Source organism: Schistocerca piceifrons, chromosome X (assembly GCF_021461385.2).
Source record: "Schistocerca piceifrons isolate TAMUIC-IGC-003096 chromosome X, iqSchPice1.1, whole genome shotgun sequence".
In the NCBI taxonomy this organism is placed as follows: Eukaryota; Metazoa; Arthropoda; class Insecta; order Orthoptera; family Acrididae; genus Schistocerca; species Schistocerca piceifrons.
In genome coordinates, this window is record NC_060149.1 from 623,252,432 (window position 1) to 623,276,869 (window position 24,438).

At 40.0% G+C, this 24,438-nt stretch overlaps 1 protein-coding gene across 1 annotated transcript in view; it reads right to left on the bottom strand.

Annotated features, from left to right (window-relative positions):
* Nucleotides 1–24,438, bottom strand: part of LOC124722558 (cytosolic carboxypeptidase 6) — a 551,886-nt gene that overhangs the window by 201,056 nt on the left and 326,392 nt on the right. Inside the window, exon 3 of the mRNA XM_047247699.1 lies at nucleotides 7,107–7,201. Within this exon, the coding sequence (XP_047103655.1) occupies nucleotides 7,107–7,201 (95 nt within the window). The remainder of the gene's footprint in view (nucleotides 1–7,106; nucleotides 7,202–24,438) is intronic.

Here is a 24,438-nt window from a genome sequence, read left to right on the forward strand (position 1 = left end):
GTGGCTACGATGCAGCTCTGTACTGTGTTCCACAACGATTTATTGTCGTTACAATCGCACCGTCAATTTCCGGACATACAGTCATGCGACATTTTTGCCTCCTTTTTGACTCAGTAATCCATCACTGCAGTTTGTCGGTTTTATTGATGCTCACCCTGTAAGATCTGATTTTCCTTCCATACTACATTTTGAGTCCTTTCGCAATCAACGGGGCTTTTGCGTCTCATTAACAACGTACTTCCTTAGGTTTCTCGAGAATGCAACTGTTAAATACTGATAGAATTACACGTAAAATTAAGTTCAATTTAGAGTACACATGTGTCATGTTGCATGAAGCTCTCCAGAGAAGTTCCTGTAAGACTACCTGGCTACTTTCTGTTGTCTGTACATTAATTATTCAGTTTTTGTAGTATTACTTCGTTGTGATCATGTAGGAATTAAGTATGGCTCGTTGTATCTTCAGTGGCCCCATTCGCTAGTCGATATACATTTACATCATTGCCTATGTATTCATCAAAAAAATTGTTATTTATTAGGTTATTTACTAGTTTATCGCTTTACTGCGTGTCTTTGGTGGGAAAATAAAAAAAAAACAGAAGATTGGTTATACGTGTTAAGTAACATTTCAAAAATAGAGAAACGGAAAAAATTACAATACCAAAAAATTATTACTGTAGAGTAATGAAATTTCTGGAATGCATTTGCCTAGGTTATATGTTTAAATGGTTAACATTTCAGGATCACAGGTTAATGTATGAGCGAGATAAGCCATTCTACTGCTAAATGCTGGTACATTAATAGCCGACATAACCGCAAGCATTTTGAATGGAAGCATGCAAAAGTGCATGCACTGTGTTGTACAAGTGCTAAATGTCAGTTTGTGGGATGGAGTACCATGCGAGTTGCAGTTGGTCGGTCAATACACGGGCGGTTAACGTTCTTTGTGGATGACGATGGAGCTGTTCGTCCGATGTTGTCCATTACGTACTCAATTGGAGGCATATTAGGTGATCAAGCAGCCAAATCCATACGTCGACACACTTTAGAGCATGTTGGGTTGCAACAGCGGTATGTGGGTGAGCGTTATCCTGTTGGAAAACTCCTAAGGAATGCTGTTCCTGACTGACAGCACAACGGGTCGAAACACCTGACTGTCGTACAAATCTGCAGTCAGGATGAGTTGGATAACCACGAGAGTGTTCCTGCCATCATACGAAATTGCACCCCAGATCACGTGCAGGTCCAGTGTGTCTAGTACGCAGACAGGTTGGATGCAGGCTCTCAACTGGTGTCCTTGTAGCCAGCACATGGCCATCACTGGCACGAGGAGGAACCGGCTTTCATCAGAAAACACAACAGACTTTAAACCTGCTCTACAATGCAAATGGCAGTGGTTTGCGATCAGTGGACTGCACTGTTCAGGGCGTCTGGCTCGGAATTGTCCTTGAAGTAGATTTCTAATATTTCGTTGAGTTACTGTGGTACCAACTACTGCTCAAACTGCATCTGCACATGCAGGGGTATGCGCCTGAGCCATACTCGGAACACGATGGTCTTCTCTCTCGGTACTGCCACGTGGCTAACCGGAGCCCGGTCTTCTTGCGACCGTAAACTCTTGTGACCACCTCTGCCAGCAGTCTAGTACAGTGGCTACATTCCTGCCAAGTCTTTATCCAGTATTGCAGATTGAACATCCAGCTTCTCGTAGAACTTTTGCACGACCTCGTGGAACTTAGTAACGTGTCGGTAATGGCGTCTTGATGGCCATAAAGACTTTTTTTTTACTAACATTTACTCACCACGTCCAGTCTCTAAGGTAACTAACGATCACGACAGTTACAACATGTATGTAAGGCAAACCTGATTTTCATCGTCATAGTGGGACTACTAGGGCCACTCCTATGCGAATGATTACATCATTCAGATGTAGAAAGACGCCTACTAACTTTCGCTTATGTTGCACAACTCCTTCTTTGTGTTGTGATTTTTTTTCCTGATTAGTGTAGTGTACTTCTCTCTGTCGCGGAATTTGGACTTACCAGCCGGTGCACTCTATTCTGTCGAGAACTGCTTATGTTTAGCGGACGGGTGTGGTGCTTCATATTCTTTTATGTCTCTTAAATACATGGTGCCAACGAACGGTATGGTAGATTACTTCCCATGCGATGGATAACCGCCGGTTACTGGGCATATCATTAATACTGCCCTTCACGAGTGTTATTCAGACTTTACAGAGACTGACGAAATGATTCATTGGAGAGCATTTCCGCTTCGTGCAAGACACCTTTGTAGTTTTGTTTGCACCCAGATGTGTTTCACCACTTTTTGTGCTATCTGCAGCGGTTTTGTTTATTCTCCGTCTGCAAAACTGTCACACGTTAACCTTTAAAGAAACTTTTGCTAGAAACATTTACATTTCCAAAATGAGCTATTTTTCCAACCTTTTTTACATTGGTTTGCATACAGTAAGAGCTGAGACATGTATCACTGAGTTTAGGCATTCTATGTTGTTTATTTACGATATACCTAAAGCTTCTAGTTACATACGTCTCATGGAGCTGTTGGATATTTATGCTAGTAGCTTTAGGCCTACTACGCAATTTACAACTTTTCATCTGCAAACAGCAAAACGTTATTTAATTTTTCCTGGTTGTTATGCATTTCAGACAGAGAATCACTATGTGTCGTGTTGTTTAGCGTATTACATACAGTTTCTTTAATGCTATTGTGTTTTATTTTTTTTTGTGTGCCAACGTCGTCAGAAATCCCTTAATTTTATATAGCGCATTCAGCATTTTTTGCTTTCTTAGGTCGTTCATCAATCATGAAAATAATCAAGAAAGTACTTTAGTTTCAACTGCTTTGACAACTCTCATAGATTAAAATTTGATAGATGTTTGTCATATTTTCCAGTTATTTCTTCGAATTTTCTTTTTTACTTTTTTCTCTCCACTTCCCTTATTCTCCATTGTCATGTTGTGTCTCTTTTGTTCTTCCAATTCTTTATCACCTTTCCTTTCATTTATGACAGCATTTGCCACATCAGCTGCCCCGCTGGACAGTGAACCGGCAGCAGCCTAATATGGTAACGCAGCGAAAAACCATGGAAGAAATCCACTTCATACTGGGTTAGTCCTAACGCTCCCTTCTTGTTCTTGATGTATTTAAGGATTTTTCACAAGAGATGTACCTAGTGTTATGAGCAGATCTCCACCAACTTTCTTTTCTCATCTTCTTTATAGTTCATCAGTTAAAAATTCGGAAATTCAGTGTAGTTTATCATTTTTGTGTGTAAGTTTGATTGACTTCAAGTTAGTCTTTCCACCAGGCAACGAAGTGTAGGAGATCATAAAATTGTTCATTAAGGTGGAAAAACAATTTACAATCCACAACCACTGTCATCGACGCCCATACCTTGTCTTCTTTTTCCATACATTTTCTTCTTACTGTCGTTGCAGCCAATGGTTCACCAAATAAAGCATCTCCAGTATACATTCCTTCTTTTGCAGCCAACTGAAGTTGTTTTTCATTTTCATGTCTCTTATCCAAATCTTTGTGTTCTCTGTAGGCAATATCAGGTCCTTTGCATACTCTATGGAATGAAATTACTCCTTGGTCTCCTCAGGTTTGTCTTTCATTCAGTTTTTTTTCCAGAACCACAATAATTGCAACCTGGCAGATGCATTTCGAAAGAAAGTTTCTTGATCAACAAGTTCTCCAAGTCTTTCCCATGGTTTTCACTCTTCCATAACGTGTGAGGAAGATTGTTAAAAAATCTGATCAGATAAAAAATTCCTCTGGGGTTATTGATGTGGAAGTCACTGAATTTATTCGTCAATATTTGTGTTGCGCCAACTTTCTCGTTGTGAAAATTTGTGTTTCGTGCTATCTCTTCGCCCTGAATAACCATTAGTATATATATACATTCTGTCCTTTTGCATCTGTTTGCAGTGGTCAGCACATTTGCCTGGTAAGCAGGAGGTCCACGTTCGAATCCCAGTCAAGCCAAAATTTTCAACTTTCCCCATCGCCTCAAGGAAACGTCTGCTCACAGCCATTGTCTGAATTCCTTTGTGTCTTAATTCATACTGGCTGCTTGGTGAAAATGGTGTCTGTTCTTCTAGAAATGTCTGAAAGAACAGAGAACCAATATAAATAATTAGGGCGAGGACAACCAACTGTCTCTTGAGTGCGGATGCACACCAGGCTCGAACTCTTACGAGAATCTCGAAATGCCGCTAGTAATGAGGATAATAGGCAAGGGGCACTGGTGCCTGGTGCTCTCTCCACAGGCTCTGTTTCTACAGGCACATTTCTAAATCCTCAATTAAGGTGGGCGGATGTCACCGAGGGTTTTGCCGAACTGAAAGGTCTTAGAGGGACCTTTTAACGTTTTATTCACTCGCGACTCAATGTCACATCCTCCCGTGATCACGCCACAGGAGGACACAAAATACAAGCGGTGAAGATTCATGCTGCTTCGGCTCACCTTCAGATTTCGTCAAATAGTTTTGAACAGCCGATAGGGGCATCAGCCTGTACACAAGAGCAAAAACGTAGTAGCGCTGCGCTCCAAACGATCGCGATCACATTCGCTGAAAATACAGTCCCACTACGCCCTTATCGTGGAGGTGAAACGCCCGAGGATATCGGCAGTGTCGAAGACAGTGAAGAACATCTTCCTGTTGCTCATCGAACTGCGAACTGACTTTTCCGACCGCGAAAACTGTGCGAATCAAAGCCCAAGACAAAGGAATGGTTCTATTTATGCCATTCTTGCGACCTCCCTGTGGCTTTCTCGTGTTGATTCTGAGCGGCGAAGTGTTTTTCTTGGCTACTCATAAACTAACTTCGCGATTTCAACTCTTGGTGTGGTCGTTCTCACATCTGTTGTAGAGGAGTCAAAACAAGGGTTGATGTGGGTAAGAGGAGGTATTCCGACCTTCCGATCGTGTGACACGTCCGCACTGACATTGGGCAGAATTAAGGTGAAATTTGGTAACAATGTGACATCATTAAACTACCTTACACGTCATATAGACTTCCGAGCTGAGGTCTTTTTTTCGCATGTATCGGCACCTTGCTGTTTGAAGGGTAGTCAAACATGAAGGCGACGCCGCACGGCGCAACACTTTTTCACCGTTACAGAGGAAGCTTGTACGCACCTTTGATCCAAATTTAAAACCTAAGCGTCGCAATGGTTTGGAATTATCGGGTTACAAAAATGATCCCATAATTCTGTTGTGCAGTGTAGATCGTCAGATGAGGATCGCAGTACTTCCTGTGCGCCTTTAACACGGAAATACAGCAGTAGCCTCCAGAATATACAACCTGGTCACCACTAAACGTGTTTCCCCTTTGAATGTTGCCCATCCTGGGTTCGACTGCTCCGAAAACGGTTAGAACAAGGTCTGACGTTATGCTACTTACCTGACGAACCACAATATTGCGTTCTCCTTGCAGATTCCAATGCTATCTCAAGCCCAATGGCCATATCTACCTTGGTTGGCCTTAAGCGTAAGCTCTTGCCGATTACAGCTTAAATCCTAGTGTTTGACTACCTCTGTTACTCAAATTAAAAGTAATGCCCTTGCTTTTCACGTGGTTAGTTAGAGCTATTTTTTTTAATTTGTGTGATATGTGACTGCAGGACCGTATAAACAGAGCTGAACACTAACCTTAATTAACTTTGTGAGAACCATTATTTGGCAACTTTAAGGAAGAGATGAAGTAAAAGACGAGGAAGCTAGTGCCAATACATTGATACTGCGTGAGGTGGCTCAATGGCTAGCACATTGGACTTGCATTCGCGAGAATGACCTTTCAAATTTGCGTCCGGCCAACCAGGTATACGTTTTCCGTAATTTCCCTAAATCGCTCCACGCAAGTTCCTTTGAATGGGTACGTCCGATTTTCTTCTCCATCCTTGACACAATCCCAGCTTGTGTTCTGCTTCTAATGACCTCAATGTCGACGGGACGTTAAACTCTAATCATCCAATCATTCATCCATTCTTCCTTCCTTATTTCTTTCCCGATCTTTGACAATTAGTCTCTCGTACTGTGAATGTTTCCAGTCTCAGTATCGTCAAAAATGACGAGACAAATTTTTCCATGGTAGTAAAAAAAGGGTTCAAATGGCTGTGAGCAGTATGGGACTTAACTGCTGTGGTCATCAGTCCCCTAGAACTTAGAACTAATTAAACCTAACTAACCTAAGGACAACACACACATCCATGCCCGAGGGAGGATTCGAACCTGCGAACGCAGTGGTCACGCGGTTCCAGACTGTAGCGCCTAGAACCGCTCGGACACTCCGGCCGGCCATGGTAGTAAATTAATCAACATTCTTAACTTAAAAATGGTGTTAAAGAGGGAAGAATGGTCCTTTACCCAAGATGTCAGCTAGTGGGTTAGGTAGATAGGTAGTGATTTTTTGGTAAATGAGTAGCAGTCTTAAAATCAAAGCTTTGAATAACGAAACCGGTTAGTAAAATAAGAAATAGAACATGAGATAAGTTCCGTAAAGAACAAATGAATGTGAAAACCTTAAAGAGACTGATCGCACTTCGAATATCTAGTATGAAGAATTCTGCGTTTAAGTCCGTCAAGCTGGAAGCAACGGTTGGATTGAACATGAATAATGTTTTCAGTCAGGTTATAACACGTAGTTATCAGCGCTGTAACAATACTATCGGTAAGAGAGATGATTATCCGTGTGTTATGTAATACACTCAGCATCTTAATGAAGACCCGCTTGTAACATTACAAGCAAACCTATTGTAGAGGACAAATCATTTCAAGGTCGGATAAATTATGTATGAAATTAAACATGTATAAAAATTAACTTTGTTAAATATTATCGTTTGCTTTGTTAACTTGCTGGTCAAATCCAGAAAAATTATTCGGTTTGTGAACTAAAATTAAAGATAGAATCAACTAACAGTCCACCTCCTATAGTCTTTACGATTATTGCATAATATAAACAACAGATCATTTATTTCTGTTCGATTTCGGATTGTACCTTCAGTTTTTCTTGGAGGCAGTAATAGTGATACAATTATACTGCTATGTTAGAGACAGCAAAATAATTTGATAATTGCTTACCACTTTGGACGACTAGTTGACTTTACAAGTGGCGTCATTCCGTCTCGGAAGAGATTCTTGGTCTTGCTGAAGTTAACAATGTTGAATATCACCCTCTGAAACAGTAAAATTGAAAACTCCTTTATAACTAAATTCATGGGATCAATTACTGTTTTATCCATACAATTTATTTCATACTTGGTTATTGTTACCTATTCTCCACATTCCTCAGCATGATTTTAAAGAATATCATCTCAGATGACACAAGTAGAGTTTCTCCAGAGGTGTACGGTGCGATTCCCTGATGATCTTACAAATTTTCAGGAATGATGGAGGACGATAAATGTATTAATTTGAGGTAACGGACCCTAGTCCGGAAACGACGGAGTTGGAAGGTATAAGCGAAAATCTATTAATTTGCGCATTAGCCTCACACAACGCTCAAACTGAGAGTCTCAAGATATGAACACTGATCAAGACGTACAGAATGCACATCCAATACTCCACAATACCCTTAGAAAATTCCCCTTTTGGCGGACTAGTAACGGCGCACTAACGAAGTCAGAGAGACGGAAAATCCTAATTCTACGTTACAGTAATAATAAATTCCATTTATCTGCACAAGTTCCACAAGCTGCTACATTTAAAACAGCTGTTCAGAATGGCGCCTCAGCGTCAATACAAGCATGGAATCGTCGCACGGAATCATGGAATCGTTGCACGGAGGTCTGTTGTTCTAATGCCCCCGGTGTCGTTTGACACTGTCATAGGCAGCGAGGATTATTGCCAGGAGATCCTCTTCAGTCTCGACAGCCGTCTCATATACAAGACTTTTCAGATGGCTCCATAAGAAGAAATCGGGTGGGTGACATCATGTGAAATTTCTGGCTACGATAAAGGGCCTCCACTGCCCATTCACTTTTCGGGAAACGCCTGATATAGGTGTGCATCAACCCGTAGTAACAAGTGTAGTGGGACCATTTGCTCGTCTGGATTGTCTGTCCTACAATTTAGCATCAATAGTAGTAGCACATGTATTCCGCCGTGAGAGGTATAAGGACGATTTTCGCTTATGACTTTCGACTCAGGGTAGTAATGGGATTGTGAGGCGAATATACAGCGTCTCCCATCCTACTGGGAATTTCACCTGCCAGTGTCGAGCCCTTCCAAGCAGACGAGGTTCTGGTGGCCGAGTATTCGCAATATGACCATAGCATGAAATGCAGAGGAAATTCTGTACCATACACTCTTATATGAGTTACCAGCTGCGGATGGTAAAACTCAGCGATTGAATTCCAATGAACAGTGTTACCTACGATGGGCCAATACCCCATTCATTGACTCAAGAAACGTACTTGCAGTCACAATGTAGCCTCAAAACAGGATGAATTACCGGACTACGACATGGGAAAGAAATAGAAACACGAGAAAATTATGTAATGAAGCTTAGAAAGTTGCCACCTAGAACATTAGGGGAATAATTCTTAAGGAAAACGAATAAATAAACATTTATAAGAAAAGGAAATTATTCTTGCGACGGTTACAAAAACTAAGAAGAAACCATCTCGAACTAAACATGTAGATGACTATATTGTAATCTACAGCGGAGTAAAACACGAACAAAAATTAGCAACCTACATTCGTAGAAAATGAGAAAATAAAATAGACGTCTGTAACTGTGTAAATTAACGAACTATACTACCAGGAATTACAGATCCAACAGGAATCATAAGAATAATGCCCCCAGGAGGGAAAAAACTGACAAGCTCGAAGCTTTTAGAAACAATTACAAGTAATATTAATCGGATACAATAAATATCATATTTTACTCATTGGAGATGAGAATGGAAATATACCAATTCTAAAAATAGGTGTTACATTCGGAGAAAACACGGGTAATGAAAACGGCCAAAATATTTTGAGATTTTGCTGCCTTCAATCATTAAAAAATTAGTAATAGTATTTTTTCAGGAAGGAAGACATACTGAAACTTACCTGCTCAGCAACAGGATATAGATTAATTATAGATTATAGAATAATAAATGAGGGACTGCGTGAACAGCTTAGAGATACCACAGTTATCGAAGAATGGATGTAGGATCAGACCACTTCTTATTGATGTCAGTAATTGACATTTCCGTAAAATGGAGAAAACCGAAGGATCCAGTTAAGGATGAAAAGGAAGAAGAAGTATTTAAGATGTACCTTTTGGAAAATAGCAACGTACGAAATGTCTACCATACTCGAATGATGAAAACGTAAGTGAATTTGGAAACGGTAGAACACTTGGAAATGAGATGGAAAAAGTTAAGGAAAAGAAGTATCACTTTCAGCTAAAGAGGTTCAGGAGAAGACAAGGAAATACTGCAAACGAAGGGGAGTAAAGATTTGGAAAGAAGAGATAGAAACAACAGTTCAGGGAAATTAAGAATCTTTCATGACCTACATAAAAAATCTAAACAATCTTACAAACGAAAACAAAATACAAAAAGAAAAGAAATAATGAGAAATTCATAACACGAAAAGCGCACGCAGAATTATGGGGCTGCTCTGTTAGTAACATAGAGCAGGATTTATGTAGCAGAGGAATTATCGCTTATAAAATGTCCGCACGGTGTTACCACGCGGTCTTAGGCGCCTTGCCACGGTTCGCGCGGCTTCCCCCGTCGGAGGTTTGAGTCCTCCCTAGGGTGTGTGTGGTGTGTGGTGTGGTGTGGTGTGGTGTGTGTGTGTGTGTGTGTGGGCGTGTGTGTGGTGTTGTCCTTAGCGTAAGTTAGATTAAGTAGTGTGTAAGCCTAGGAAACGATGACCTCAGCAGTTTGGTCCCATAGGAACTTACCACCACCACCGCTTATAAAGTAGCAATAATATAGGAGAGTACGAATGGATAGGTAATTATGAAACAAACTGCATGATGAAACTTTGATTCAGACATAACGTGAATGAAATGACACAAAAGAGCAGGACAATATCGATACAGCGAACTCATGGGTACTCCAAAAGCTACAAAGAATAGAAAAATCACGCATTTAGATGATATTAATATGGAACTGTGGAAATATGGAGGGATATTCTTGATGTAAGGGTTCTTCACGTCTTTAATCGATATTAGAGGAATAAGAACGTATCAAAACGCTGACTTCTAAGCCAAAGTAATATCTACAGATTAAATGTATTCGCAATAGCGAATAATGACAGCCATAAGCTGTGGAATGGAATGACAGTGAAAATTCGTACCGGACCGCCATTTGAACCCTGATTTCCCGCAAATCGCGAGAGGTCGCCTTACCGTCTGACTATCAGCGCACAACCGACGTCCATTCCGAAACTTCCATATGTCGTCAACGATGCGTCATTGTTGTAAGTCCATTCTACAGCGAATGGTTCTCATTACTTGCAATTGCGAGTACATTTAATGTATTTCATAACGGCTTCAGCAGCCGCAGTGCCTGTTCCTTTGACATGCATGCATCGTAATCAGAATAACACAGGCACCGTAATATCGTGTAAAGTAATATCTATCTTTTTAAATTGCTATAAAAATAAGTCGACTAAATATTAAGGTGTAAGCTTCCTGGATTCAGCCTACAGTTTGTATGTAAATACCTGAATGAAGAAACAAAAGTCATCGGGCAAATATTAATATCTGATGAATTATCAGATTTTAGAAAGGGTGATTAACTTTGACAATGTCTTGTACTGCAAGAAGCTATAGAAGATATACGAAAATTCAATAGAGTAATTCATCTTACAATTATGAATACTGAAAAAGCATCTGATAATGTTAACAGAGAAATGCTCTTGAATATAATAAGTGATGAAGGTCATCCATTTCACCACATGGATGCTGTTAATAGTCTATACACAAACACCGAAATTGTTACAAATATGGGAAATTTGGCAATACAGTCACAAACCCAATGAAGACCAACGAAGAATTACAGTAAGGATGCTGTATTTTTCCAACACTCCTCAGGAGAGAGAGAGAGAGAGAGAGAGAGAGAGAGAGAGAGAGGGGGGGGGGGGGGGGGGGAGAGAGATGAAGTTACCAGTAAATAGAAAATATTGAACACAAAAGGGGTATTTTTTGATCGTGACACTATACTGAAGGTAATATTTTATGCAGCTGATCTAACTCTTATTACAGAGAATGAAGATGACCTTCAGATGGGACTCTATAAGCATTACCAAATTGCCTCTGATTACAGCTTAGCATTTTCTGTAGATAAAGCGAAAGTGATGGAATTTCAGTGCAGACAAGAAGTAAGATCCAAAACACGTTGAATAATAAAATCCAGGAACAAGCTAAACATTTTAAATAGCCAGAAGGTGACACGGTATATGAATATAATTAAGACGTTGATCAAATATTAAATAAATTTGCTTTCAAATGTGGAACGATCTTAAAAACGGTAGTAGTACCGACTCAACTGAAGGAAGTGAAGCGTAGGTGACGAGGTGGTCGTAGGCTGTGTTCCAAAAATGAACACCATAGAGACAGAAGTGATGACACTTTCTGTAGGACTTGACCATCATTTTGCAGGACAATGCTCAAGCACGTACAGTGCAAGCTGTTACTGATTTGTTTGACTGTTGGGACTGCTTAATGCTGTACCACCTACTGCACTCCCCTGACTTAAGCCCTCGTGAGCTCAACTCGATTTCTAAACTGAAGGAAACGCTTCACGGCATTCGCTTCAGAACTGTTACAAATTCGTGGGGCAATAGACCGCGCCGCTGGAACTGTCAACACAACTCGCGGTGCTACAAGTATCGTACGACTTCCACATCGCTGGTAACGGGTTATACACAATGCTGGTGACTACTTTGAACGTCAGTGAAACCTTGAAACACGTACCAATTTTGTAAGAGCTGTAAATAAATAGTAGCCACTACTAAATTTCCAACCCTCGTATTTAGTTATACATAATCCAAACAAAAAGGAAGGAAAAGTAACAGAAAATGTTAGTAGCATGTAGACTGTCTGGATGGAGAGAGACTCCCGGTAAAGACCCTGAATTATAAATGAACAGGAGGAGGAGTAGAAGAAGAACAGCTTTCGAATCGGTCGTTTTCGTACCAGAGATCTGCGCCTCAGACTGTTACACTAGCCCTAATAAGTTTACTAGGTCAGCACGGAAACAATCTCTACATTGTTTTCTGCCTGACAGAATTAATTAATGAAAACCAATCTCAATTCTTCACGTTTATCTACAATCACATGGTGCAATGTATATGACCGCTCAAGTAGGCCGTAACAGTCGGTTTTTTCTTGCTGTACATCGCACAAATTTGTAACTTCGAAAATTAATCTCGGAAGCAAATGACAACGGTAGGCTATACGCTCGCGTATCTTATACATTTTACCTTCCGTTCTAAAAATCGATAACAGAACAATGAATAACTGAGCCGGACATCCTTATTTCTTCATATTGGTATTCACATGTACGTCAAACAAGTCAGTCTTTTATGTTTAGTGACGCATGAACATGCTGAGATGATGCTAAACAAGAATGAGATTCATGGAGTTAGTTTGCGTGGGGTCAACGTCCAGTCATCAAGGTGTGTGAATTTATCAGGTTACCCAGTGACAGGGCAGATATCGAAAATAAATTTTAAGAGATCAATATCAAAAAGATAATGCATTCATTGATGTTCAGCATAAAACTCAAATACCTATCAATAATTAAATATTTATCTTTCGTTCGTATGTAATTGCTGTGTTCCAATACAGTGCTGTATAAAATGTGTTTAACCATACAAAGCGATAGAAACAGCATCGAGTCTGACTTCCCATCGGTCATACGGTAGGTAGAGAGGGGGAGGGAGGGAGAGAGAGAGAGAGAGAGAGAGACAGAGAGAGAGAGAGACAGAGAGAGAGAGAGAGAGAGAGAGAGAGAGAGAGCTTGAATAATACTTATTACAAGCGAGGTTACCTTAAAAGTCAAAATGGATGTGCTTTATACGTCTTTCATACAGTGCTTGCATCACCGAACTGGAAGGCTTCACGTCAGTCCTTCAGATTGCCTTTAATAATCCCGCAGTTACAATCATGTAAGGGAGGTACAAGCAACATCAGAGCCCCGTTAATAGCCATGTGTAAAAATGTATTTTCTAACTGAAAGCATGATCTCTCTGAGAAACTGTGACTACTGTAATTGCAATGGAAGATGACTCAGCGTGTGTCACTTGCTATTACTGTTCGAATCCGGTTATCACAATAAAAAAACTTCAAGGGACCAAGACGGCGTCATGTTGCAAAGATGTATATTTTTGTAAATTATACCCACTATTTATTAGGATTCCTTTCGGTGCCTTTCAAAGATGGGTAAAATAGATGAAATCGTCATTTCACTTATAGTTCGAAAACTTTCGTTGCATCAGTCATCACTGCGGTGTATTGGCAACGTAGTACAGGAATTATTATTAATATCAACAAGTGTGCGACTCATTTGACTTTAGCAATTAGGTAAGATATTCATGCAATATGTAACTGATTTTGATAAGAAAATTTTCTTGAATTTTGTGGAAGTACTTGCTTTGGAATGTGTGTATTGAGTGATGCTTCAAAATAATGAAGTAATGAATATCAGACTTGTTAAAACAGCAGTTTCACTTCTTACTGGAGGGCGTAAGTACCTCAGTAAAAAGCAGCTTGTATTCAAAGAGAATCAGAACTGCTACAGAAGTCTGAAAAGTTGTGTGGTTCATTGAGAGTTGGAGACGCACGAACAACTGGCGAATTCCTGTGACTTTGAAGTGATACAGATTAACTGCACCCCACAGGCCCTCTCCGTTTAAGTAGAAAGGAAGTCATTTAAATAATGAGGTGGAGTAGTCTCTTTACGTGAAATGGGGAAGCGTTTGCCTATACCCATTACAAAACTGTTCCCCTGGGAATACCGTAAGAACTAAAAGGGCTTTATTTTCAGGACCATTGAGCATCGAAACTATCGGCATTGCGCTTCCGACAGGGCAATCTGATGGGTCTTCGCCAACCAGTAAAGCCTGCTTCACTTTCGATTTCATCGTGAGCAGCTTTTACGTGTATGCAACTTTTAAGATACATTTATGAAAGACACTTGGCTTCATTACGGACAAAGAAACATGGCAAACCAGAATTTTCGAGAAATAATCCGTCATTAATCTTTGTTTGCAAGTGAAATTTCGGAAATGTTGTTCAGATACAACCGACGATGGACACAGAGAAGTCTTTGAGAAACAGAACATGTATATATATACAAGTTAGAAGTTTTCCGTATATTCTCTGTGTTTTGGGTGAATACAACCAATGTGATCTAACTGATGAATAATTCAAGATACACTGGTAATTTGATAAAATGAAATTTTAATTTGTAGACGCTGACTGACACCCGTAATGGAAATTACGGTCAAAATCAAAATTTACTGCAACGTTCTTGATGTTACTTTAAAATATTAAACGCTGTAACCGTATAGATAACGTATTACTTATATGAATGAAAATGATAAATGTGGTGATTTACATGTGTAACTGCTGTGACATATTTGCATTACGATATTCATACAGTAATATGTATTTAAAATTATGAGTTAAAATAGTGACAAGAACTGAGCTCCAAAGGTTATATGAGAAGACGCACTATGCGGAGGGGACTAAATAATGTTTGAACAGTCATACTTTAGTGACAAATTTTGGCAAAAATTATCAAATTCAAGAACAAATAGGCAAATTCCACTATCTAGGAGATATTGTTGAATCCGGAGGGATAAATCGGAGACTAACAACGAAAGGATTTAACAACTACAGAGTGGGTACTAACTACCATAGAAATATAAATCAAAAAGTCTATATAACAAGAGGGAAAATAACAGCAATACAACGCAGGCGTGAAAACAGAAGCTCTTTACTTATCTGAGATCTCGATAATTATTGGTAGATAACAATAAAAAGGTCACTGGGAAACAAGAAAGGAAACTGCTTAGAAAAATTTTAGGACCAAATCGTTGAAATGGAATCTGGATGGAACATGAGTCACATGAGCTCAGTCAAATTACAGAAAAGTCATGTCAAGCATTACCAACTACAGTTTTACGTTCACATGTTTAGAATGGACAACAATAGACTCACAAAAAATTGCTAAACTTAGACCTATCGATCAAAAGCCACAAATGGGTAACAGAAACTAATAAAAAGCGAAATATGGCCACCATAAAGAGATTATTCAAGACAGAATAAAAATTTTAGATCCTTACCCAAAGATACAAATTTCCCGAGAAGCGCAGGACAGAAGTATGGACAGAAGAACATAAATAGCAGCACAATGAATGAAAGGAGATATACTGTGATGTAAGGAATAAATATGTGCTAAACAAGTTAAAATGTATTCCTTAGCTGAGCACAACAAAAGAAATAAACAAAGAAGAATAGCGAAAGAAGTATGAGAAAATCTTTGTATCCACAGAACTATCAACCATGTTCCAGTCAGCATTGTGGATGTTAAGTAAACTGTTTCTATCATGTTTGGCAGTGACGAGGGAGAGATGGTTCGTATGGTCTCACACACTTACTAACAGGAGGAGGCAATTCGCATACTTTATGTTACTCTGAAGACAAGCTATTTAAAGTGCTCACTTTAAAAACTTGCCCACTGAAATGTGATTTATGAGTAGGCGGCAGAAAGAAAGCATCAGTTGAATTACCTCAATGGTTTTAACAAAGTCTGGCTAGTTACTTCTGGGTTTGCGGTGCAAAGAGTTATAGGTATTTAACACAGTAAGCACGTTATGAACGGTAGAATTTAGAAGAGGAAATGTATTTAGTGAAAGGCGCAGTCTGTACTCACGCAGTGACACAAGGTATAGAAGAATTTTAACAGAAGGCATAGGAAGGACAAATTAGACAAATTAGAGAACGAAACTATAAATACTGACAGATATAGAAAAAGTTCCACGCTTGATTGACAAACTACAAGATACCGTACGGAAGCAGTAGGACTCTTAACATCATGCTGTGGTCAACGTCTGGGAGTGGGTCCAAGCTAGGATATGTCCGCAGTAGGGTTTACAGATCGATCTATCAACATTCGGTTTGGGATATGTTCTGGGGGTACCAGTGACATTCATCGTGCAACTAGGCTAGAAGATAACAATGACATAAATAATTTCCCTGAAAATTATTTCCTTCTGTTACATACATCTTGGATCTATAGCGCATTTTAGAAGCTTTGGCAGCTGCATTTTATCTGTATTCTGTGTTAGTAACGTATAGGAAAGTAAAAAGAGATGAATGCTGCCCTTTATAGTCAAAGATCCTTTCAGAGCAGTAGTGATGGTAATGGGAAGAGAGTTTGTAAGAACCTGTAAGCATAAAGCTGTAGGTAAGAAAATGTGTTGTGGATTTAACAGTTATCTTCATGGTAAATTCTCCAACCTCATATCTTCGAGTCACATCATCATGTGGGTGACGAGCGAATAACGAAACTACATGCTGATATGTGCACGTTAGCTGCTTTCCTCTTAGGTCACTACCCTCCAATAAAAAATTAGTAAATGTTTGTAGAGATATGAGGAAACTGTAGCTCAGTTAATAAGGTACTAGATTCTTAAAAAAAAAAAAAAAAAAAAAAAAATGTAACCTCCATCACAATACGACAACTGACAGCAATAAAATCAAATGTATTCATATATAATATGGATTTCGATTTCCATTTCCCTAACCAGCCAGGCTATAATGAGAACTTAAATCTTGTGTACATTCATCTCCATGACTTCGATTAGCAACTGTTACTATTGCTCAGTGTTTCCATTCGACTTAAAATCTACTGATCTCAACATAAAATAGACTAGACTGATTTTGGTACAAAATTCATTGATATCGAAAAAAGCTGGTTGATTTTGAGCTAAAACTGATTAATTTGGCAGGAGAATGACGTATCGACAACCCGACCCCTATTAAAGAAATTACTCCTTCAAGTGCAGTTGATGCAGGAAACTGGAAATGCAAGAGATTGAATTCAAAAAACAAGAAATTAAAGCGAAAACTAATGTATTTGATGAAAACTGATTACATGAAGGGAAACTATAAACTGCCAATGTGCAAGCAATGCTTATAAATTTCTTTACATTCGCTGTATTAAAATAAAATCTGAATGCGAACAGGCTATACAATAAATATACATCTACTGTAAATACCAATGCGGGGTGATCCACATCGGCGTACTTGTCAAAATTATGAGTTCAAGGGTGTTTGCTGTATTAGAGGCCATATGACAAAGACTCTGTTTGTCAGACTCCACTCCCATTTTGACCTGCTTAAAAACACAGGAAATAGAGGGCAGAATTAAAATACCCTGATTGCTCTCCCTTATTAGCATGTGTGGGGTATGCAGACACTTTAGAAGAGCTGTTATATCCTTTACATTTTCACACAATAAAACATGCTACCACTGTGACATATAGCAATACATTTCAGTTTACATCATACGTCGGACATGAGCAACAGAGAACATAAGTAGACATGTTAACCATTATGCATAGTTCACATAGCATTAGAGATATACTGTACAAATCCTACGATAGAGCTAGTAGATTGGTGTATAATTACGTAAACCAATATTACACAACTTGTTTTTGTTAAAGTAAGACACCACACAGCAACATTCTGTATAGACACAGACAGTGCCTAGAAAAATCAGCTCGTATTATGATGGATTTGGTTACATCGTGATCTTAAAATTTCCTTCAGAAAAGCTGATGAACATTAAATAACCAATACAGAACTGTCAGACAAGGGTCTGCACGGTTCCATAGTTGGTCAATGTAGACTGTTTTCCACAGGTTAAAAAAAATCATCATTTTAACTACTGCAGAGTAATATCGTTAAGACATTTAGACCTGCACTACACAGCTGAATATAGTTAACAAGTGCTTTGTAATGTGGGAATAACATTCCGAAGGCAACTTTTGCCATGCGTTTACCTAGCAGTAACACGAAGCTGCAACAGTACATATAGCATGAGAAACATCTGGTTCTGTTACCAACCCGCGATAACATTGCAGTTGTAATTTCGTTGCATACATCTGTGTCAGAACCCTTTATAATTCTCACTTTAACGACATTTAACTGATTTATAGATATACTTAGAAAACGAAATATACAGAAGAAGTGACAGGAAATTACAGAACGCAGTGAGGTTTTAAAGTAAACACTAGATAAAACTTAATACTGTTTACTTTCAGTTATAATGTATAGATCGTAAGTGGGAAATTAGGAACCGTTTATGAAGAATTAGGATTGCTTATTATGCTATATGTAAGACAGCAGCAAACAGTTAATACTCTGTGGTGATGTTGATGTAGATCTTCTAAAGGATTCTGATAAGAAAAATGACCCGGAAATCTTATTTCGATACAAAAATTTTATCGAAATTTTTAACGTTCCAACACAGGTGGATAAAGACAGTCGAACCCTAATTCATAATGTTCTCTGTGGTGAAACTCAGGGCAAGATTGTAGCTATTTACCCAATTACAAATGCTCGGCTGATCATGATGCACAGCTACTTGCCTTACAATACTGATATTCTGCAGTAGAAATCAGTTAGAATAATTGATGATTCCAAGACAAATGCTTTTTGTAATAGTTCAAAAGACATGACCTAGTATGAAACTGAAAATGAACTAAATGCCAGCTCAAAATTTTATCATTGAATCTATTCCATGGTAAATTCATACCGTGTTTGAAATTAGATTTCCGCATAAGCTAATAAGAAAGGCCCTTAACAGCTATGAAAAAACCATTTATCAGTAGAGATATTAAAATATTTTGCGAACGGGAAAGGGAAATGTTATTAAAATCTCAAGGAACATGCACATAGAGTCAGAAATCTGTAATTTCAGCAACAGACATGGAACTATATGGAATGTAGTGAAACGAGAGACAGGACAACCAGCTACAGATCAGTCTAAATCACAAGTGATCGGAATGGAAGTGCCAAAAATGGTAAGTCACAGTTAGCAAACACAGTGTTCGAAATTAATGTTGCATATTGCCGAAACATTAATACTGCAGGTTGTGATGGAGAAATACATTATGACGTCAATACATTGGTTTGTTTGTAATGCAATTCTAGCGGAAAGAGTCCATGTTTATACCAAGAGGGGCGGTATGTACAGTATGTGCCAAGTGAGTCACCTGCAAACATTGCAGTACTTCTGCTATGTATCATTACTAGAGATGTGTTGCTTCAAAATAGTTAGACCAACAATAACCGTCGTCAGTGGCTTCATAGAGTAACTAAAATGGAGCAAGGAATGAGACAGGTTGACAGCCTTGCTGTGAGTCAAAGTGATGACGCTCTTGAATCTGGAACAAATTTCTAGTGTCAGTATCAGGTAAGGACAGTCACGTAAGTAATCGCGGAAGGAAAACAACAGGAATGCAGGACCAACATTTGAGTTTAACTGCAAACATAAACCCTTAAAACAATGTTACGCGTCTGTGGCGGCAGTTCCAAACAGCTACAGCAGTGCAGGTGTCAACACAAACGATACGAAATAGGCTCCTTGAGCAGGGATTACGTGCCAGATGACCTCTCAAGGCTCTTCTTCTAAATCAGTTTAGGAGAATGGACACGAAACTATTATTTGTAGGCTTGGCCGCAGTTGGAAAAAAAACCAATTTTCTGACGAGACCTATATCAGTCTCCTTCTTGAATGTACTGATACTTGTGTGTGGAGGCTACGAGGACAACGTTTACACCCTAACTGTACTGTAGATCGCAACTCTAATCAATGCAGCTCAGTCATGTTTTCGGGTGGAAGCGTTTATCGTCGTAGTATACCCCATGTGTCAATATGTGTCAGAATGACTGGTGTGAAGTAACTGCACGACATTCCTGCACCCATTGTGGGTCCATTTGGTATACATACTGCACCGGGAGTCACATTGATGGATGACAATGCACGGAACCGGACAATTTGGTATGTAATATGCTTAACAGCATTCAAAACATCTCAAATTATGAGATGGACCAGTTGGTTCATAAGCTATTTATTATACCGGACGACCGGGGGAAGAAACTGCAGTGCTCGCCGTGAAATCTATTGTAAGTTACTGTTTTTGTTTTTTATTTGTGTGTGTCAAGTGGACATTTGTTATTTACTTTACTTTTGTTTCATTAGGACTGTAACTGATAGAAAAAACTCAGTGTTCTTTCCTATTATGTCCAGTATGGAAAATAAATCATTATACAACATTAATAATCTTATCTAAAATATAATGAAAAATACGAGGACAAAAAGTTCAAGAGACCAACGCAGCAGTATGGTGAAAAAGCAACTTTCTTTATATTCAGTTCTGCGAATTTATCACTGACTTTTCCGTCTGAAATTAAGAAAATTATACATTCTCTCAGAAATAAATGCTCAACTAGATATGATGGTATTTTCAATTGAGTGCTAAAGATTTGTTCCCACATAAGAACCCCTGCCTTATCTGAAATATGCAAGGACTCACTAACTTCAGGCATTTTTCTAAAGAGACTGAAATACGCTGTCGTTAAACCCCTCTTTAAGGAAAAAGATAGGAGAGATGTCAATAACTACCGACCTGTTTCACCACTGACAGCATTTTCCGAAAATTTTGAGAAACCAATGTGTTCTATACTAGTTACAGCAGCAGAATATTTTCAGCAAATCACAGTTTGGATTTCAGAAGAGTTGGTCTACTGGGAATGCCATTTACATGTTCACTCACCAAATCTAGCAAGCGTTAAACAACAAAATAACGTCGGTTGTTATTTTCTGCAACCAGTCTAAGGCATTTGACTACGTGAATCACAATATTCTTCTAAATAAATTAAAGTTTTATAGGATTTGTGGTACAGCTAACCAATGGATAATGTCATGTCTAACCAAAAGAACCCAGATAGTTGCACTAAATAACTAAGCCAATGTATTATGGAGCAATTATTCTGGCTGGAGAAATACCACATACGCGGTTCCCCAAGGCTCAGTCTGAGGTGTGCTTCTGTTTCTCATACACGGAAACTATATTCCATCTAACATAAAAAAGCTTAATTTGCTCTTTTTACAGGTAACATCAGCATTTTTGCCGCCGTTGGATAAGCAGCTGCAGCAGCAAGTCGTATACTCCTAGCTCACTCATTTGTTACATAGTTTAATTGTTAATTTCTTTGCGTGTTTTTGGTACTTGCGTTGTTTAATTCATAAATTTCGGGCGTATTATAGTATTTGAGAGTTGTAGCATCGCGTTTTAGTACCTGAATAGTGTAAAATCGCGTAGTCTCCTTCCGCCGCCGAGCAGTGTGTCAGCAGTGCGCAAGTAGCAGCATTACTGCATTTACTAGGCAATCTTGTATTTTAATAACCGTTTAAATTTTGTGTCCATTTGTTTGCGCTCTCTGTAGATTAGTTCAGACGTTCTTTGCACAACAGTTTTTAGCATGTACAGGGACTGCGACTGCTGTGTTCGGATGCAGGCTGAGTTGACATCCCTTCGCTCTCAGCTTCAAGCAGTGTTAGCTTCGGTCACACAGCTTGAGGCTGTTGCAAATGGACATCACTGTGGGGGTCCGGATGAGGCTTTGTCGGGGACGGCCAGCTCGTCCCAAGCATCCCCCGATCGGACTACGACTGTGTTTGCCCGGGCTACTGCCCGCATTGAGGCTGATCCCTCACCTGTGATAGGGTGGGAGGTCGTCTCAAGGTGTGGCAGGGGACAAAAGACACTCCGGAGGGCTGAACGGAAGGCCTCTCCAGTTTGTCTGACGAACCAGTTTCAGGCTCTGTCTCAGGCTGATACTGATCTTCGGCCTGACATGGCTGCTTGTCCTGTTACAGAGGTTGCCCCTCAGTCTACAAGATCTGGGCGGTCGCAGAGGGAGGGCTTACTGGTAGTTCGGAGCTCCAACGTCAGGCGCGTAATGGGGCCCCTTAGGGATATGGCAGCAAGAGAGGGGAACCAATGTGCACTCCGTGTGCATACCGGGGGGAGTCACTGCAGATGTGGAAAGGGTCCTTCTGGATGCCATGAAGGGTACAGGGTGCACCCATCTGCAGGTGGTCGCTCATGTCGGCACCAATGATGTGTGTCGCTATGGATCGGAGGAAATCCTCTCTGGCTTCCGGCGGCTATCTGATTTGGTGAAGACTGCCAGTCTCGCTAGCGGGATGAAAGCAGAGCTCACCATCTGCAGCATCGTCGACAGAACTGACTGCGGACCTTTGGTACAGAGCCGAGTGGAGGGTCTGAATCAGAGGCTGAGACGGTTCTGCGACCGTGTGGGCTGCAGATTCCTCGACTTGCGCCATAGGGTGGTAGGGTTTCGGGTTCCGCTGGATAGGTCAGGAGTCCATTACACTCAACAAGCGGCTACAGGGGTAGCAGGGGTTGTGTGGCGTGGGCTGGGCGGTTTTTTAGGTTAGATGGCCTTCGGCAAATACAGAAAGGGCAACAGCCTCAACGGGTGTGGGGCAAAGTCAGGACATGCGGGGACCAAACATCAATCGGTATTGTAATTGAAAACTGTCGAAGCTGCGTTGGTAAAGTACCGGAACTTCAAGCGCTGATAGAAAGCACCGAAGCCGAAATCGTTATAGGTACAGGAAGCTGGCTGAAGCCAGAGATAAATTCTGCCAAAATTTTTACAAAGGTACAGACAGTGTTTAGAAAGGATAGATTGCATGCAACCGGTGGTGGAGTGTTCGTCGCTGTTAGTAGTAGTTTATCCTGTAGTGAAGTAGAAGTGGATAGTTCCTGTGAATTATTATGGGTGGAGGTTACACTCAACAATCGAGCTAGGTTAATAATTGGCTCCTTTTACCGACCTCCCGACTCAGCAGCATTAGTGGCAGAACAACTGAGAGAAAATTTGGAATACATTTCACATAAATTTTCTCAGCATGTTATAGTCTTAGGTGGAGATTTCAATTTACCAGATATAGACTGGGACACTCAGATGTTTAGGACGGGTGATAGGGACTGAGCATCGAGTGACATTATACTGAGTGCACTATCCGAAAATTACCTCGAGCAATGAAACAGAGAACCGACTCGTGGAGATAACATCTTGGACCTACTGATAACAAACAGACCCGAACTTTTCGACTCTGTATGTGTAGAACAGGGAATCGGTGATCATAAGGCCGTTGCAGCATCCCTGAATATGGAAGTTAATAGGAATATAAAAAAAGGGAGGAAGGTTTATCTGTTTAGCAAGAGTACCTAACAGATCAAAACGAAGATTTCTGTTCCGACACTGACAATGTTGAGTGTTTTTGGAAAAAGTTCAAGGCAATCGTAAAATGCGTTTTAGACAGGTACGTCCCGAGTAAAACTGTGAGGGACGGGAAAAACCCACCGTGGTACAACAACAAAGTTAGGAAACTACTGCGAAAGCAAAGAGAGCTTCACTCCAAGTTTAAACGCAGCCAAAACCTCTCAGACAAACAGAAGCTAAACGATGTCAAAGTTAGCGTAAGGACGGCTATGCGTGAAGCATTCAGTGAATTCGGAAGTAAAATTCTATGTACCGACTTGACAGGAAATCCTAGGAAGTTCTGGTCTTACGTTAAATGAGTAAGTGGCTCGAAACAGCATATCCAGACACTCCGGGATGATGATGGCATTGAAACAGAGGATGACACGCGTAAAGCTGAAATACTAAACACCTTTTTCCAAAGCTGTTTCACAGAGGAAGACCGCACTGCAGTTCCTTCTCTAAATCCTCGCACAAACGAAAGAATGGCTGACATCGAAATAAGTGTCCAAGGAATAGAAATGCAACTGGAATCACTCAACAGAGGAAAGTCCACTGGACCTGACGGGATACCAATTCGATTCTACACAGAGTACGCGAAAGAACTTGCCCCCTTCTAACAGCCGTGTACCGCTAGTCTCTAGAGGAACGGAAGGTTCCAAATGATTGGAAAAGAGCACAGGTAGTCCCAGTCTTCAAGAAGGGTCGTCGAGCAGATGCGCAAAACTATAGACCCATATCTCTGACGTCGATCTGTTGTAGAATTTTAGATCATGTTTTTTGCTCGAGTATCATGTCGTTTGTGGAAACCCAGAATCTGCTATGTAGGAATCAACATGGATTCCGGAAACAGCGATCGTGTGAGACCCAACTCGCTTTATTTGTTCATGAGACCCAGAAAATATTAGATACAGGCTCCCAGGTAGATGCTATTTTTCTTGACTTCCGGAAGGTGTTCGATACAGTTCCGCACTGTCGCCTGATAAACAAAGTAAGAGTCTACGGAATATCAGACCAGATGTGTGGCTGGATTGAAGAGTTTTTAGCAAACAGAACACAGCATGTTGTTATCAATGGAGAGACGTCAACAGA